This window comes from Doryrhamphus excisus, linkage group LG20, assembly GCF_037039965.1.
Source record: "Doryrhamphus excisus strain RoL-2023G ecotype Guam linkage group LG20, RoL_Dexc_Guam_v1.1, whole genome shotgun sequence".
NCBI classification, from domain to species: Eukaryota; Metazoa; Chordata; class Actinopteri; order Syngnathiformes; family Syngnathidae; genus Doryrhamphus; species Doryrhamphus excisus.
The window spans coordinates 767,855-787,272 of NC_136376.1; the positions used below are offsets into that span (position 1 = coordinate 767,855).

The window sequence follows — 19,418 nt, forward strand, 5'->3', positions numbered from 1 at the left end:
TCCAGAACATAAAGCGTGACATGTACCCCTTTGATAAGCTTGGGGTCTTCCATAGACAGAAGGAAGTCCAGGTAGGGAATAAGTTGTGGTCGTTGTTGAAAACTCCATTTAACCATTGGAGCCTCTTCTTCCTCAAACTTCACGTGTCGCTTTGTAAACACCTTCACAAGCGGTGAGGAGTTTGGCCTTATTTTTCTTGTATTCTACCTTGCTTAACTTTTTTTTCGAGTGTTTTGAAGCCTTTCAGTTAATAAAAGTTCCAAGATGGCCACCGACTGATGTGTTTTGAAATTAGGACAACCTGGAAGTCAACCAGGAAGGGATGGTGTTTGACTTTGGAGGCTCTGCCGTGCACCTTTGGCACCCTGGGGTCACGTTCATGAAGAAATAGTGAATTAAATTCACATTATTCTGACTAGCGAGGATCCAATTTTTGTTTTTTGTCTTTTAACTCTACATGAGCTACAAGTGTGACCACGATGGAATAATCACAGTTCAAAGTTCACTTCAGGACAAATGTGCATGAGGCTTCAGCACACGGACGCTTCCTGTCATTGTTTGCCCCCCCACCCCCCCAATTCATGGAGTCACGTGAATATCTAGTACGATATCAGGTTCTTTTCCCGTGTTTTTTTTTAGCGCCTACAGGATGAGTGACACTTCAACATCTTGATAAAAAACACACACACACACAAAAGCCACACTTTGCAATCGTGTGCGCTCGTTTCTTTCGTGTTCGCGCCATCAGGACCTAATTTAGGTCAAACGCATAATAAGGTCAGAGGAAGCCATCTTCTATTGTTACTCCTAGATTTACGTATATAGCGATATTTCTATGGATGAATAGAACTCTTTCAACCAGTCTGTGCTAGCTTATTTTGTCCTGCCAAGCTTCGATTTGACGGAGGCGAGCTGCCGGGCTGAAGATGGCTAGCTAAACTTGTTCAGAAAGCAATCTTGTGTGGACGCAGAAAGTCGGGTTTCCCAAACTTGTTCAACTGAGGACATCGACATAACCGGTACATAAACCAACAACGGACAAAAACTTATGACGACAAACTTTTCTCTGACGTTTCTTTTGCAAATGGCGACCTTAAGTTTGGGGAAACCCTGACAAGAAGCTGATGCGTACCATCTCGTTTGTCTGGCGTCATGGCTGTACATTGCTGGGAAAACTGGTTCCCCAGCTCCTGATTCTCAAGATATTTATGATATTTTAGGGATTTATGTATAAAAATACTCATACACGGTCAAGATCCGCTGAAAATGAATTCAAATGAAATCAACAACATGGATTGTTGAAGTCACTTATAGTCCATAACTGAGTACAAGCCGTCAACCGTCACGGTACGCTGACGTACAAAAATGGTGGAACTTGTTGTGATTTTATATTTTTGAGGCCGTATTTGGTTAAAAACCATAAAATGTCTGATCTACGTGATCCGCAAGAGTCGTAGCCGTGTGCAAAGATCTTTGGACCAGAGTTTTTCAAACATGGACTGATGACGGTGACTGATGATGGTGTATGAGTAAACAAGTTTCTCCCCCAAAATATTTTTCGTCGTCCTACTATGTCTCCTCTGAGGGAACGTTGCGAAGCACTAGCTGGGACAAAACGAAACCCTGCAGGCGTTCGTACTGTCCCATCTGCACCCAACCTTGTTTGAAGCGTTTCACAGCAGCTGGACTCCTGAGAGTCTTTGTTGATGAATGATTATTATTATTATTATTTTGACATCTGGATTGACGACGGAGAACATCCAAGCCTCCGTGCCAACCGGCGCCAGGCAGGCTGCTGAGGTTAAAGGAGGACCCGCTTAATGCCCGCTTTTACGCGATATGTGGCATTTCTTTTAGCGAATCTCTGCTGCTGCTCCGCCAAACACGGTTGGGTTTGAGCACGGATGAAACATCTTCCCAGCTAAGGCCAGACTAGCCGATCGCTGTATGAATGGATGTAGATGAATGATGATCGGATCTTACAAACCAGTTAGGAACCCGTTCTCGTCTTCAATCCCACGGTTCCTGGTTGGGCTCTGAAACTTGTTTTTAGTGCAAATAGAACAGAAGAACACGGGATGGAGAAACAAAACGAGCCCAGCTGCTTGGAACAGTCCGCTAGGATCTTTGGGTCCTGACGATGCGACCCTCATCCTCCTCGTAGCCGCAGTGGAGTCTGGTCACAAACTATTGCAAAGCATAACAGGAAGTACTCACTTTCTTCTTCTTGTTTTTTTTTTCCGTCTCCTCATCCTTATCGTTGTCCAATCGTAAAATAATAATTCCAAAAAGTGCTAAGGAGGGGGGGGTGGGGCTGTACAATGCGTATTTGATTGTCATTATGTACATCTCTGTGGATACATCAATAAATAAAACAATGTCCAAAGAGCGTGGAAGTAACATTAAAGGTATACACATAGGCGGTCCCGACCTGTTCGATCCTCCGGCGGTGATCGTGAAAAAACAAAAAAACAGCGCCGAGTCATGTCAGCGTCATAACTGGAACAAAAATAAAACTAAAGAGGCTTCAGCATTCATCTTCGACTTCTCTGATTGGTGGGATCAGACTACTGGTGGATTTGTACTGGTTGACTTGGTTGGCCATGTGGGTGCTCATGGGCTTGATCTGAATGTTCCGTGGGTAGGCGTTGTCCGCTTCATCTGTAAACCATTTCTTTTCTGAAGGGCGACACACAGGAAGTGGAGAAGACCGTTAGCCTCAAAGGAAACCTCCTTCCTGTTGTGGTCTTCTCAGGTCATTGACTGGATCGCAACTGGACTCTTCAGGTTGTCTTCAAAGACGGTTCCCATCCGACAATGACCAGGTGGGACAAACGCTAGTCTGACTAGGTAGGACGACCATCGTCGTTTCTTCACCGTTCTTGTCTGGACATGCCTCGACCTTTAACCAACTGCACCAACTTCTCCGACTAGGGCTGTCCTACCTAGTCACTTAGCATGAACTACTGGGGGATTGCCTCGGATGAGAAGACAACCTGATTCATCCAGTTGTGATGCATTCAATGCCCAGAGGATCTCTGTTTGACTTCTAAAATGAGATGCATTTTTGATGCATTTTGGCCTTTCGTCCACACGCAAACGTTTTTGTTTTGGAAAGCTGCAGCCACATTTTCCAAAGCTCTGTTTGTGTGTAGACGGGTACATTTCCCATAGCGTCCCTGTTGAAAATGCACCAGTTTTATTGATAGCAACGGTTTTGCCAAAATCGACCTCGGATATCATACACTGTCTTGGTTATGGTACAATATGGCGTTTAGCGAACTGTTGTATTTATAAAGATATGTATCGTTTATGCAGCCATCTTGGACCACACACCCAATACCAAATCTGGCGATTCTTAGTGCCCACGATACTATGGTATCAACCAATTTTGGCGTGGCAGACCAATAGCCCGATAGCAGTGGTCACCAACCTTTGAGGTCCCGGTCGTGAACCTACGCTACGGGTTGTGTGCCCGGAGAGCAGCGAGGCGTACGGTCAGTCGTGAAAATGCACGCCGGTTGGTCAAACTCCGGCAGGGGAGCTGATTGACAGGTTGGCAACCTCCATAAAACATGTTTTTTTTGTTATTGTGATTATTTTGGGTGTTATTGTTTCCTAAATTTCCTAAATTGCTTTACTTTCTGTATGATCGCATTTTAGACAGATGCTTTAAAACGACTTAGTTACAGCAATCCCTCGTTTATGGCGGTTAATTGGTTATGGTTATGGAATGTTTTGGTATTTAGAGCATAGAAAAGCTGTTGATGACTTTCTAAATAGAGGTTTTAACATTATTAGAGCCCTCTAGACAAGAAACAGCACCCCTATAGTCACCTTTCCACTCATATTAGCCAATCTAGTAGACGTAATACGAGAATATAAGACCTGGAAGCGACGGTGGGCTTGTTAACTGCTAACAAAAATAGCCAAATTTGTGTTTTGGTTTGAGTGGGACGTTCTGGAAGGGATTACTGACATTAACCAAGGCACCACCGTATTCGTAAAGTGGGAAAGTAAAGTGTTTCTGAGCTGAAATGATGTCTGAGGACTTCCTTGTGATCTAATTCTCAGCAAGAAGTTGCCAAATATGAACTTTGCCACATGGACGTGCGGCGCATACGTGTGGCGAGTCATCGGTGTGGCGTTCGTATGGAAGTAAACTTTAAAGGCGTCAATTTGATGTGTGGCGTCACGCCCCCTGAGGGTCAGCAAGGCGTCTGTTGCCTCGCTCTGCTGATACGGCCGACATGTCGCCCGGAAGCGGCACATCAGGTGTTCAGGAGGGAGGGGTCGCATCCGTCTAATTTAACGCTTCAAATCGGTGGCGCCGCCCGTGACTAACGGCGAGGGGATGGCCGCATCAATCTGACCTACATGTTAGCCCGAAATCACCAATAAGACATCACAGGAGGGAAAGATGCGGCAAACACACACTGACCTCTCACACCATGCAAAGTTGGAAAAAAGCCATAAATGGCAGGCAAAAGAACGACTGCAGCGGGAAAGTGTTGCTCAAAGGTGAGAATCAACCTCATGCATTGTGGGTGAGGGGGGGGGGGGGTGGGGGGGGCAGCAGCAGCAACAAACTTTAAACTCAGGCATGTTGAAGTGAAGAAAAATGCAACCCCCCCGGCCCCTCCCCGCATATCATAACAACGTCCACGGTGGGGGGGGGGGACGCGGTTATGATAGGAGCCCAAAGTCAAGGCTGCTAGGCTTAGCATGCAGAATGTTGACTTGCGTACCTGGACCCATTCTATTCATCCTTGTTGCACTTCAGAGAGAAAGGTGAGTAATCTACTGTGAGTAAGCCGCAGTTACACAGCAAATACACAAGAGTACACACCACTACGGGTACATCGAACAACGGCACTTGGAGATGCATTAAAGGTCCCCTATTATGCAGAACATCCCACTACGTGTCCCTGGAGCTTCTTTAGCTAAGAACAAATCTAGGATGTCACTCAATTCTTGGATTTGGAGAGAAGAAGCGCTGAAATGCTCACTTTTGAACTTTGGCCGGAGCTCAGGCTTCGCTACACATCTTAAAATAACACGCGCCACCGTCTACTAACACTATTAACACTAACTCAACGAAAAAAGGGCTGAATGTAAAAAAATGGCCCCCACATCCTTTGTGTAAAAAAACAATCGTGAAATAAGGAAGGTAAAGAACAAAAAAACTATATAATAAAAATAAATTTTACAAATGTATTTTCTATTGTGCTATTTTTCAATTAGAAACACTTAAAAATATTTATTTATTATTATTTAATAATTTATTATTAAAATTACTAAAAATTAAAAATGATTTATTAATGTAATTATTTTATTATTAAATTTATATATATGTCTATTTTCCTTTTTTTTTTAATTTTACTTCGACCTCAACCGATTTTTTTCCTTTTTAAAAATTTGACTTCACGCCTTTTGTTTTTTCAACTCCAAAATGGGTTCATTTTTTTCTCCGACAGGACGAGAAGTGAGGTCGGCTCGCTCAGGACATTTTACCATTTGGTACACGGACTTGGTGTACTGGCTTGAAGAGCTCAGGCTTCACTACACATCTTAAAACAACACCTGCCACCGTCTACTAACTCTGTGAAAAAAAAGGTCTGGTTTAAGGAATGTAAAAATGGCCGCCACATCCTTTCATTCTTCAGTATGTTTGGACACCCCCCCCCCCCCCTGCGGAAACAAATCTGGGATGCTGAAATCAGAGGCTACTTGTTGACATCCGAAAACAACAAATCCCGTAGCAATAAAGTTGTTGATTGATTGGATTACGGATTAATCATTGATGAATTGTTGCAGCTGTAAATGTTAGGTGATTGTATGTGATGTACTGTATGGCATACAGTATACACTATACAGTATACACTATACAGTATACACTATACAGTACTACCTTGTCAATAGCCTGTTGGGGGACGGTAATAATATAATAAGGGACCTTTAAGCGCTTATCACAGCTTACAAAAGCTTTCTTAGGACAATATTTGCATGCTTTGAGAAAATACTGCTCATTGATGCTTGAATACTTGAGCTTCTTAATGCAGTTTTGCACTTCAGTGTACAGTAGCTGAAAGTGTCTTGAGCGTAGGATATTAGGAAAACAGGAAGTGCCTGCTGACATGCAGTGAAGCTGATGCACCATGGAATGCCAACATGACGTATGACTTCTTTTCTTACATCTCATCCCAGCCGGGTTCTGCTGTATTTGGAATATGTTATATAAAATAAGAATAATAATAATAAAGAAATGATCTCAGTTAGAAATAATCAAATGATGAATATCGGGGGAAATCTCAAGGAAAATATTCAGAAACTGTAAGTGATAGACTGCTACTGTATTACATTTATTCCAGTTTATTCATTTTGTACTGTCATTTATTGTTTTATTCATTATAATAAATAATAATTAATACATAATAATATTAGTATTTATATAAGTATTTATTAAAAATAATGTAGCTTTCTTTTGGAAAATGATAATTTCATAATCCCTGAAATGAAAAGACCTGATGCCACAAAAACAGGACAGAAGAAGACGTAGACCAGCGTACGACAAGCATGTGTGTTCTAGACGACACGTTCCCAAAACACAATTCCCAAAACACAATTCCCAAAACACAATTCCCAAAACACAAAACAGTTTTAGTGAAAGTGGATCCAAGGAGTCGATGTGGTGTTGTGAGGATGACGAGGATGACGAGGATGACGATGACGGAGGAGAAGCAGAAGCAAGGAAGCAGACAAGAAGACAAGTCCCACACGGACACACCGACGACGCCACACGACGCATCCCAAACCCACAGCATGCTGGCCACACGCACACGTGCACACACGTGCACACACGTGCACACGTGTACCTACTTCTGTTTTTCCCGGCCTTCCCGGGTTTTGCTGCTGCGGTTCTGCCGGTTGGAGGGCGGGACGGAGTGGACGGAGGAGCTCTTTTTGCTGGAGGAATGAGAGGAGTGGGACGAGTGGGACAAGCTGGTCCGGGACTGGCCCGCGTTGTGGTCGAACTGCATGAGGCAGAAGATCAAGTCCGTGGGCACCAGCTCGAACTCGTACGGCGGGTTGGTGATCACGTATCTGCAAAGAGGACGGACGTCCATTCGGTTGCTTTGGGACAAGGCGGCGCCGCTTTTTACGTGATGGCTCTTGACAGCACCATGTATGAAAACGGACTTTGGGTAATTTCAAGTGTAAAAAACTATTGTGGAATTAGGAAGGTAAAGTTTATTTATCGATATTGTTTTTCAACTCAAACAGTACTTACTGTAAGTACTGACTACTTATATTTACACTATACACTGTATCTTGGTCATTTTTATTTTTCCCCAAGCATTTGCATTTCTTTATTGATTGAAATATAATAATTATTTTTCATTTAATCTTGGCAAAAAAAAATTATATTGAATTTGAACACTTTTAAAAAGCATTGATTCATTTTTCCACCAAAACACAAAACAGATTTTACAAATGTTTTTTCTATCTTGCTATTTTTTCCACACTTTCATTTAGAAACACTAAAAATATTTATTTATTATTTAATTTATAAATATATATATATATATATAATATTTATTTAATATTATTTCATTTAGTTTTTTTTTAAATTTTACTTAGACCTCAACCGATTTTTTTCCTTTTTAAAAATTTGACTTCACGCCCCTTTTCCAAGATTCCCACCAAAAAGGAAGCTACCTTTAGTTTTTTCTCCTCCAAAATTAATTAAAATTTTTTATTTTAATTTTTTTTAATTAAAATTATTTTAATTAAAAAATTTTTAATTACATTTTTTTTTCCGACAGGACGAGAAGTGAGGTCGGTTCGCTGGGTCACTTTACCGTTTAGTACACGGACTTGGCGTACTGAGATGAGCGTCCCTCAATCTGTAGATCCCAAAGCACAGCATGTTGTACGTCTTCAGGGCCTTACAGAACAAATCCCCGTAGCAGCCGCCGTCCTGGTGAACAACACAAGCAGTCAGCGGAAGGAAAGTACAAGGCAGTACAAGGCAGTACAAGGCAGTACAAGGCAGTACACCAGGTACCAATGTCTGCTAGTAGCTGCCGTGCGTGATCGCCGTTCTTCACATCCGATTAAGGACGGCGAAGAGCCGAGGCGTCCGGATGCGCGCTGCCGGGGAGCGCCAAAATGTGTCATCTCGGCTTAAGCGTGGTCTTACCCCCAAGTCGGCGAAGGGCCCGTCGTAGAGGGCCAGCTGGGCCACGCGACACCTGTCTCTGTTGGCCAGCGTTTGCGGCGTGCTGTAGCCTCCTCGCAGGGCGTTCTCCTCGGCCAGCAGAGCCTCCAGCTCCGGCGTGGCGCCTCCCGTCACCAGCGTCCGGATCAGGGTGAGGATGTTGTCGTTGAAGTACGTCTGGGCGGGAGGGGGGGGGGGGGGGGGGGGCGCAGAGGGCTTCCATGTTAAAGGTGCTAATCTGGGCAGGAACTCCACAACGTACGTTTAAAAAACGCTTTCAGGTCTACGGACTAGACAGACGCCATCACGGTCAGCTGGGGGGGGTCACTACTAGTACTGAGTACTATCTGGAATACTATGGCATTACTACTAGTACTGAGTACTATCAGGAATACAATGACATTACTACTAGTACCACTAGTACTGAGTACTATCAGGAATACCATTGCATTACTACGAGTACACGAGTACTATCAGGAATACAATGACGTTACTACTAGTACTGAGTACTAGCTGGAATACTATGGCATTACTACTAGTACTGAGTACTATCAGGAATACAATGACATTACTACTAGTACCACTAGTACTGAGTACTATCAGGAATACAATGACATTACTACTAGTACTGAGTACTATCAGGAATACCATAACATTACTACTAGTACCACTAGTACTGAGTACTATCAGGAATGCCATGGCATTACTACTAGTACTACTAGTACTGAGTACTATCAGGAATACCATAACATTACTTCTAGTACCACTAGTACTGAGTACTATCAGGAATACCATGGCATTACTACTAGTACTACTAGTACTGAGTACTATTAGAATACCATGGCATTACTACTTGTACCACTAGTACTGAGTACTATCAGGAATACCATGGCATTACTACTAGTACTGAGTAATATTAGAATACCATGGCATTACTACTAGTACTGAGTAATATTAGAATACCATGGCATTACTACTAGTACTGAGTACTATCAGGAATACCATGGCATTACTACTAGTACTGAGTACTATCAGGAATACCATGGCATTACTACAAGTACTGGGTAATATTAGAATAGCATGGCATTACTACTAGTACTAAGTACTAGTAGTACTACCATTTTCTAGGCTAAATGATGCATGCGTCCAACAGAAACACGAGGCGGACTGTTCTGCTCTGTGAGGGCGTCGGCGTCCATCGTCCTTCACGCCACTCGGCGACGTGCGAAGACAGCGGGTGTCAAGTCGGCGGCCCGTCCGAGAGTGGCAGCTCGTCTCGGGGGGGGGGGGGGGGGGGGGGGGGCGGAGGGGGCCCCTCTGACAGGCCTGCCGAGCCCTCATGATGGATGAGCACTGTCCATTAGCCGGCTTCACCTCTGACCGGCGCCGAGCTACAGCTGATGCCCCCCCCCCCTCAGAACGCAACCCCCCACCACACCCCGCCCCCCGGCTGCTGGAATGAAGCCATCCCGACACCCAGCGGAGAATCGGGCTCGGCCAGGAGCGGGAAAAACGATGAAGGTTACATATTCCCTCTCTGCCGTCTGCCTCCTTGTTTACGTGATCCGTGACGCGGCGGCGGCGGCGTGACAAGAGATGAAAGAATGTTCCTTCGGCCTGTTAAAAGTGGCGCCGGTGTCACCGCCATTACGCTAACGTTCGCTACTTACTTCATTAAAAGACTCCTAAGTTGAGTCCCGTCTGCTCCAAATGAGGAGCGATGCCAAGCAGGCGGCTTTGATGTCAGTGAAGTTGGCAGGCGTGTCGGATCAATGGGCGCCATCGCTTCATTTACTCGCTCCTGCTTCGCAAAAACGCTGCATCCGCTGAAACTTCACGCTCACAAATACGTATGGCTCACTTTTCCACACAGGAATTGGACTCCTTGTGAATTCCCTCGCTCAGAAGCCCAAATACTCGCACCGTCAACGCCCCCGTCAGCCTCTCCCAAAAGTCAGCGGAAACCAAACTCGCATCAACTTTGGAGTAGTCACTGTACAACTTTTGTGCTTAACAACATAGAAAACCTGCGTACAATCTTCTATTTACCCTTTTTGCCATTATTAGAGCCCTCTCCTCACAAAATAACACCCCTATAGTCACCTTTACACTCAATTACCCAATATAGTAGACATAGTAAGAGAAAATCTCACATGGAAAACCTTTTTACCACCTTCTATTTACCCTTTTTGCCATTATTAGAGCCCTCTCCTCACAAAATAACACCCCTATAGTCACCTTTACACTCCTAATACCCAATATAGTAGACACAGTAAGAGAAAATCTGACATGGAAAACCTTTTTACCACCTTCTATTTACCCTTTTTGCCATTATTAGAGCCCTCTCCTCACAAAATAACACCCCTATAGTCACCTTTACACTCAATTACCCAATATAGTAGACATAGTAAGAGAAAATCTGACATGGAAAACCTTTTTACCACCTTCTATTTACCCTTTTTGCCATTATTAGAGCCCTCTTGTCACAAAATAACACCCCTATAGTCACCTTTGCACTCCTAATACCCAATATAGTAGACATAGTAAGAGAAAATCTGACATGGAAAACCTTTTTACCACTTTCTATTTACCCTTTTTGCCATTACTAGAGCCCTCTCGTCATAAAATAACACCCCTATAGTCACCTTTACACTCAATTACCCAATATAGTAGACATAGTAAGATAAAATCTGACATGGCAAACCTCTTTACTACCTTCTAAATAGACTTTTGCAGTAACTGGTCAATATGTTGACATGGCGAGCACGCGGCGTGAGTGGACTTACGGCGCTCATCAGGGAGTCAAGGACGCTGACTGCGAAGGCGGTTCCACAGGCGAAGGGCTGCGTGAGGTACAGCTCGGTGTCCGGGTCGTCGTCGTCGTCTTGGTCCAGGAACTGAACATTGGAGTCGTTTACTGGAGGCGGACGCAAACGCAGCGCGAGTTAGAGGAGGATGCATTGATCACATGACGACAGCTTTTAGATTTGATGCGGGAATTTATAAACGGGGAAAAATATCATATTTGACCTCTCAGGTAAAAGAATTATCAGACTTTTATGACTGAATGTGACTCAATAATGGACCGTTACTATGACTACTGAAAACGTTACACTTGAATATAATGAAGGATGTTTTTAACAAGATTATTCATATTTTTCCGTTATTAAAAAAATAGAAAGAATGAGGATTTGATTAAAAAAACTACATTTAATAATACCACATTGATATTAATGCATACAATTATAATGGTTAGAATTTCATATCACAGCTGCTGTACATTACATTTTTCCATAATTTTAAGAAATGTATTTAAACTACGGCTATAATAATAATAACAATAACACTAACAATAATAATAATAAACATGTTAACTACAATTTATTCATTTAATGAATTTCAGCCATTGTAAATGATAGTACCATGTGGAATTAATTATTGAAATACAGTATACTACATCATTTATTTTTAAAACCAAATTTTTCTAAAGATAATTAAAAAACATAAATAAATAAATAAAACATAATTGAATACAAAATGTACAGTATATAGTTTCATATATCACCACAATACATTCATATGTTTTGTCCATGAATGTATGGGAACAAAAATGTATATTATTGTATTTATTCTAAAAATAATTGAAATTAATGTCATTTTTTCCAAATAAATGTATATAAATGTATCGTGTAAAAGTACACTGTATATATAGTTTGTCCAGCTATAGTAATTTTGTACATATTTCTATAGATAATTTATTTTTAATAGGATAATGACATTATTTCATTCCACAAAAATGTCAATACATTTGTTGGGATTTCTTCCAAAGATAATTGAATGTAAACATATATGTACTCAACGATTCCAATAAAAGGTGTATTTTGGTAAGACGTAGAGGACAGCAGGACATGCAGGATCAAAGTCACGTATTTTGACAAAGCAACTCAGTAGAAATGAGAGCTAAACATAAGCAACCATTGGAGAAGTCCCCTGGGAAGGATTTGTTCCAATAGTCCAGATATGATGACGAGACACATTCCTATTACTATAAAACACAGCAATTGTAAATAATACTTCCGTGGTATTCCCGGAGACTTCAACAATGGCCTTTATGACGAGCATGCACACGTGATGCTAGGTCATGCTAGGTTTGCTTTGTTTCTCCCGTTGATGGATGTGTTGGTCACATCATCAGCTACACTCTTTATTTACCTCTTCCCTGGAAAGCACACAATAGTAGTTCAATCAAAGTAAGAAAGTACCACATCCAATTCCTCCCCATTGGCATGCAAGGTTCTGATTGGTCGGAGAGACGAGCCAATGGAGAAGAAAGACATTTTACAAGAGGAAAGTTCTTTTCATTTCAAATCTGATGTCTTTGCAGGCTTGCTGATGCTCGGGAGCAGAAGTGTCAATCAAAGAGACAAGCGGGTGATGCAAACAAGCCTGGGCCGAAGTACTGAAGGGTGTGTGTGTGTGTGTGTGTGTGTGTGTGTGTGTGTGCGTGTGTGTGTGCGAGGAGGAACGGGAGGGCAAGAGGGAGGTGTTGCTATGAAAACAGCCACAAGGACAGACTGAACATGATCAAAGACCTCATAGCGATGCTCTGCAAACGCAACTGGAGTGTGGGGGTGGGGTTGGGGGGGGGGTGGGGGGTGGCGGGTGCAAAAAAACACAAAAGCAAAAAAAAAAAAAAACAAACAAAAAAAAATCATTAAAAAGAAAAGGGCCCCAAACAAGACAGTCAATTTCAAGTCGAAGGAAGAATCAAAATGCGTTGAAAGCGAAGCCATGGGAGCAGCGTGGGCCTTGACTTGCAGCCAGCTACATCAAGACAAGCTGATGAGGAGCGGGGTGGGGCGGGGCGGGGGGGCGGCGGACAGGCGGCAGCGGAGGACAAAGGCTCAGCTTACCCAGCTCGGTTATCATTTGTATGTTGGTCCCGCTTTTTTTTTCCTGACTGAGTGAAACCGATGGCGGCGGTTTGCCCGGTTTGTCTAACGGTGGCGAGGCAGCGCAGAGGGGTGGGGGGAGGGGGGAGAGATGGCGGCGTTATTGGAACAGCTTGACAAGAGGGCCGCTGGTGCTCCACGCAGGCCCCTCGACACACCACCCAAACACGAGGTACACGTGCAGGCCCGTACGAGGGGCCGCCCAAGTCAACACCGTGGACCCCCATGCTGGATTTGGGGGGTGGATGCCCTCCGAGGTCACAACATAAACAATGAAACTTCAGCTCAGGCAGCGTCTTGGGGGTCCCCAAAAAGAGGCAGAGGAGGAGGAAAAAAACTAAACAAAGCAACCCACAAAGGTAATAGTACTAGTACTAGTACTAGTACTAGTAGTAATAATTTGTTGCATGGTCTTCTATTGATTGTCGTATGATATTTTTACCATTCATTATGGCTGCCTTGGCTTGGTACGTTCCATGTTGGTTCCGTCCTAGAACACGCGTCAGGACCCTGAAAGATCAGCCTAAATCCTCTAAAATGGCCACTGCTGGAAGTGGGGGCTGGGGGGGGGGGCTTGTGTGGCTAAAAAATCCATGAAATTCAGAATAAATAGAAATATGTATTTCCATGAGCGACATATCCTCATTTTTTTGTTCAATACAACAATGCAACGATGCAAATGCAAAATAAAGTTTTAGAATTTGAATGTTATATTTAACACTGTGGTGTCCGCCATGTTTATCTTTAAAATGTCAATAAAGTTATGGTGTGAAGAAATATCTGGGAGCCAGACGCAGTCGTGAAGAGAGACACATCTGGCCCCCGAGCCGGAGGTTCCCTACCTCTACAGTGAAGGCATGACAGGAAGTTCTACGGCTATTACTTCCTGAGGGAGGACGCTACTGATGCACCGGCGGTGGAGAGCCGGGGTGGGGGTGGCAGTGTGGGGGCGTCGCTGACAAGGACAGAACGGGGGTGTTGCGATGATCACGTGTGCGGTCAAACGGGAGCGGCGCCGCGCAGGTAATGGCCGGCCCGCGTACAAACGAACATCTCTTCCTTGGCCTTTTTTCCCAGCTTGCTCTCATGCTCCATTGCTCCCTAATTGGGTCAGGGGGGACAGAGCGGGCGGTCTCTGGTGCCTCGTGGAAGACCCCTCAGAGATCTGAAAGTTTCATGAGTCCCCGGCACTGGTGGGAATACAGCCTACTGCCATTGTTATTAATAAATGGACCCATTTTGCAACCCAGGCAGTTTTCTCCCCCCAACCTCCCCCCCTTTTCACTCTCTTTTCTCCCCGCCCCCCCATCAGAGGTTCTCCTATGCATTAGGGGACAAATTGCAGGGATGTGGCGGCAGCGCCCCATAAAGAAACATACGGTACCGCACACACGTTAGCTTGCGTCAGGCCAAGCAGAAGCCAAAACTACAAAGTCCGTTTCCATTTGGGTGGATTTGTGGATTTGTTGGTGGTGTCGGCCGGCGAGGTTTACCTAATTCCGTGATGATGGGGATGTTGGATCCGGTGGTGACGGAAGCCTGGCGCACGAAGCCATGTACTGGACTGCTGTCTGGAGATGACCTGTCCATTCCAGGAGGCGTGAAACCTGCACATCCCAAAAAAAAGCATCATAACAAGGATATTTTGTCCGACGACTCATGCAGATATGCTAGGTACTTCCGTTGGCTTCAAAGTACTTCAAGAAATTACTGCATCTCGGAGGTCATGGAGGGGGAAAAAACTAGTACCACTAACTTCACTCTTCACATTTTTGTTGTTGTTTTTTTCATTCTCATATTTGTTTGAACTTTATTCCCATATTATAACTTTTTTCCCAAATGAAAAAAAAATTGTGTCTCATTACTAAAAGTTGGTTTAATATTTCACTCCACCATACTTAAATGACATCATTTCCCCTCATAATATTCCGACTTTATTCCTAGAAAACTGCAACTTTTTTAAAAATATATTTTTACATATTGTAAGACTTTTTATGACCTTATTCTCCTATTTTTTTTACTTTATTCTCATAATATTAGATTTTTTTCCCCCAAAGTTTTTTTTCTTAATATTTCCATTCTAGGCTATTAAAACAGGTTTAGTTTTCCTTGGAATATGACAAGTTTATTTTTATTAAATTGAAACTATTTTTCTCATATGACTTTTTCTCTTAATATTCAGACTTTATTTTCATAATATTTCGACTTTATTCCTAGAAAACTGCAACTTTTTTTAAAATATATTTTTACATATTGTAAGACTTTTTATGACCTTATTCTTCTATTTTTTTTTTACTTTATTCTCATAATATTTGATTTTTTTCCCCCAAAGTTTTTTTTCTTAATATTTCCATTCTAGGCTATTAAAACAGGATTAGTTTTCCTTGGAATATGACAAGTTTATTTTGATTAAATTGAAACTATTTGTCTCATACGACTTTTTCTCTTAATATTCAGACTTTATTTTCATAATATTTAGATTTTATTCCCATAATATTAGAACTTTTCCCCAAAGTTTCTTTTCTTAATATTTCCATTCTAGGCTACTAAAACAGGATTACTTTTCCTTCCTGGAATATGAGAAGTTTATTTTCATTCAAATTAAAAATTTTTTCTCATACAACACGTTCTACAACTCCTAATATTCAGACTTTATTTTCATAATATTTAGATTTTATTCCCATAATATTCCAACTTTTTACAGTAGTTTTGTAATATACATTTTGAAATATGTGAATTGGCATATGTGAATTCTGTTTTCCCCTGATATTTCGAGTGGCAGCGTGCACATTGCGGCACGGATCCTGCATGTGCATATGGACAGCATTCCACATAGTGCATGTGAGCCAAGTCAGCATAAAGCGTCTCCAATGACAAGAAGGAGCCTAAAAAAGTGCTTTTAGGGGTCGGCTAGGACATGTTTAGTATTCCTGCCCCTCCATCAGCAGCGCGCCATCAATTTTGCATGTCGCTCATTTTGTAACAATAAAGTGGATACCAGAAAACCTTTTATGGGGAAATGGCGTGGATGGCGGCTGGGGCGTGCGCACGAGTGCGAAGTGACAGCGGCGTGAATCCGCACGACTTCACATTTCCCCTCAAAGTGACAAGTAAACACCTTCAATTGGTAATGCCGGATGCATAATGCATCAGCTGTGTTTTGACATCCATCATTTAGTGCTGACTGCAGCCAACGCCACCAGCAAGGTAATAATACGCCAGACATTCGGGTCACTATTTGTCTTTGGAGAGGGCCTTTTCTGTGTGGGTGGTGTCAGGATGCACAACCTGAAGTGACGCACGCCTCGTGATGAACGGCGCCGTTGCCGTTACCGGGCGCTCACTCGTCAAGTGGACTTTGTCTGTGAGAGTCAACTTTTTATCACGACGAGCCGCATTGTTTTGTTGGAAGACGACGCCGGCTGGAGGAAAACAAACAAAAGTCTCCACGGAGAGTCATTGTCAGGATGACGACGGCACCATGTTTAAAAGCCGCCGCTCTCATCCGCAACACGGAGCAGACGAGAAGAAGACACAAAAAGGAGAGTTGATGCTCGTCTGGTTGCTTTGAGCGCCACATATCAATGTCTGTCACGTGTCAGCCTGCCGCTGATGCTGATGACTCTCAAACTGCAGTACGGGTGCCGACAGTGGGACGCGGGCGCCAACTAGACCGGGGGTTTCCCAGCGAGTTTGACAAACGAGAGGATATTTTGTAAAGCAACACATGTAGATATGCTAAGTCGCTCTATTATTATATTACATTCATTTTCATAATATTTCAGAGTATTTGGACATTATTCCCGTAATATTATAACTTGTTCCTCAACCTAATTCTCCAGAAAGTACAGCTTCATTTTGTTTCTCATAATATTCCAACCTCAAAAATATTTTTTCTTTCATATTTGCTATTAAAAAAATTTTACAAATATATTTTTGTAATTTTTTTCTCGTGATTATTGTCATTCTCAAAATTGTTTCCACTTTTACTGTTTTTTCAACTCTTTATGTAATTATGACTTTATTAATTAATAATATTTTGACTTTATTCTCGTGTCCTCAACCTAATTTTCCATGACATATTCAAATAATTTTCAAATGACATAATTTTATCCTCACACTATTACTATTACAATTTTGTCTCGTGACATTTTGACTTTACCCCCATATTGCTGCTGTTTTTTTTTTTCCAACGATTTCAACTGTCTTACTTGCTACTTTTTCCTTAATGTTTCAATTATTTTTCTTCATAATATTTCCAGTTTGTCCTGGAATTAAAATTATTTTAACAGGCTTTTTATCTCTTTGCATTTAGAGTAGAATAGCCTTTATTGCCATTGCACAATGGCTACAATGCAACTCTGCACCACAAAAATAGTACATTGTACATAGTACACGGTGTACATAGTACAATAGTAGTAAATAGTACATCTTTTTTACTTCAATGTTTCAACTGTTTACTCCTCCAGTGTTATTTTTTCCTCTTAATTTGACGTTACTCTAATAAAACAGATTGCAACTCCATGCTACTAAAATGACGGATCCATCTATCATCTCCTGGAGGCTGGCCCTCCTTCAAGTGTTTGACAGCATGTTGCAACAGTCAAGTGGGATGGAGGTTACGTATCTTACCCCCCCCCCCCATCCCTGTAGCCCCCCGGGCACGGCGGTGCTCTGCGGTTGACTGCAGGCTACAGCAGCCGTGAGAAGCTCTCCCCCAGGAAGGCGTTTGTTTACTTATTCATTTGCACCTTCTTGTTTTAAATTCCGCAGACATGGCGTCTGAATGGGAGCGTCGCTGGGAGGAAGGAACTCCCCCCACCATCCCCACCGCTGCCAGCCCTAAAGCGTTACTATGATACAACAGGAGTGTCTGGCTATGTGTGGAATTCCTGATGTATGCATGATTGCGCTGCGGTGCCGTTCGCTAAAGTCAAGTGTTTTTCAGCCAAGCGGCCGTTTGATATAAGACCCAATTATTGATGGCGATGGGCTCCATCCATCCACTCCGGGAGAGGACACGGGACAGTCCGTAGCGGGGCGGCTTCCTGTGAATAGTGCTCCCTAGAGCGGCTCTTGGTGCTGATTTACCCCCGCTTATTGTTGCCGGGGCGCGCGGCTATCGACGCCGCATCGCTCACTCAAGGCTGCAGGAATAACAGCATTGGCGTTCTCCTAAAACATGGCGGCTCTCCGAACCTTCTGCTTTGATTTGTAAAAAGTCATAAACTAAAATATATATATTTTTTTTTAAATCAACAACAGCAAAAACAGGGAAAAAAAAAGAACCAAAGTTCGGATTCGACTTTTCTCCACAACGCTGCGATGCAGTTTTTCTTGAAGTATATTGCTTCCTTCGGGCACCTGACTGATTGATAACCAATATGGATCAATACTCAGGGCTTCACAGTGCCTATAAATATCCCCGATGTCATCCCCTATTTTTCCAAACATCTTTGACTCCCCTTCTTGCCAGCTGTCCCCGCCGGGCACCAGCGGAGTCTGAGAGGACGCTCCTTACCTTGGGAATTTGCCTGCAAGACTCCGATGCTGTCATCAAACTGCATAGACTTGATGTTGAGCGATGCCAAGATGCATTCCTTATCCTGCAGTGAGGCATCCTCGATATTGTTCTGATTGGCTGACAGTATTACGCACATGTCGCAGAGGTTGATGTTGACAGCCCTTAAATCTGCCCGACTTAATGGTGTACCCTTCGGGGTGAGAGGAGGAGGAGGAGCAGGAGCAGGAGGAGGCGGTGGGAAGACAGAGGGAAGGAGAAGGCAGAGACAGGAGAAAAACAAATTGAAGAAGCGAGCAGCGTGGAGTTTGGCAAATTAGCTAACAAGTTTTCAAGCTGTGACACTGGGAATGATGCAGCTTTGGAGAAGCCGATGGAAGGACTGAACCAGAGGCCTGAACCTAAGGACTGAACCAAAGGACTGAACCAAAGGCCTGAACGTAAGGACTGAATCAAAGGACTGGGCCTAAGGACTGAACCAAAGGACTGAACCAAAGGACTGAACCTAAGGACTGAACCATACGGACTGAACCTACGGACTGAACCTACGGACTGAACCTACGGACTGAACCTACGGACTGAACCAAAGGACTGAACCTAAGGACTGAACCATACGGACTGAACCTACGGACTGAACCTACGGACTGAACCTACGGACTGAACTAGAGGACTGAACCAAAGGACTGAACCAAAGGACTGAACCAAAGGACTGAACCAGAGGACT

At 43.1% G+C, this 19,418-nt stretch overlaps 1 protein-coding gene across 29 annotated transcripts in view; it reads right to left on the minus strand.

Annotated features, from left to right (window-relative positions):
* Positions 1–215: 215 nt before the first annotated feature.
* Positions 216–19,418, minus strand: part of kcnma1a (potassium large conductance calcium-activated channel, subfamily M, alpha member 1a) — a 138,745-nt gene continuing 119,542 nt past the window's right edge. For 14 of the 29 annotated variants that reach the window (XM_058058622.2, XM_058058608.2, XM_058058605.2 and 11 more), the window contains 9 exons: positions 18,695–18,887; positions 14,667–14,780; positions 13,135–13,218; positions 11,008–11,138; positions 8,204–8,398; positions 7,863–7,981; positions 6,880–7,104; positions 4,749–4,777; positions 216–2,679 (listed from right to left, as the gene is read on the minus strand). In XM_058058622.2, the coding sequence (XP_057914605.2) occupies positions 2,528–2,679; positions 4,749–4,777; positions 6,880–7,104; positions 7,863–7,981; positions 8,204–8,398; positions 11,008–11,138; positions 13,135–13,218; positions 14,667–14,780; positions 18,695–18,887 (1,242 nt within the window). In that variant the 3' untranslated portion in view covers positions 216–2,527. The remainder of the gene's footprint in view (positions 2,680–4,748; positions 4,778–6,879; positions 7,105–7,862; positions 7,982–8,203; positions 8,399–11,007; positions 11,139–13,134; positions 13,219–14,666; positions 14,781–18,694; positions 18,888–19,418) is intronic. The other 15 variants (XM_058058609.2, XM_058058633.2, XM_058058631.2 and 12 more) reach the window with 3 other exon arrangements.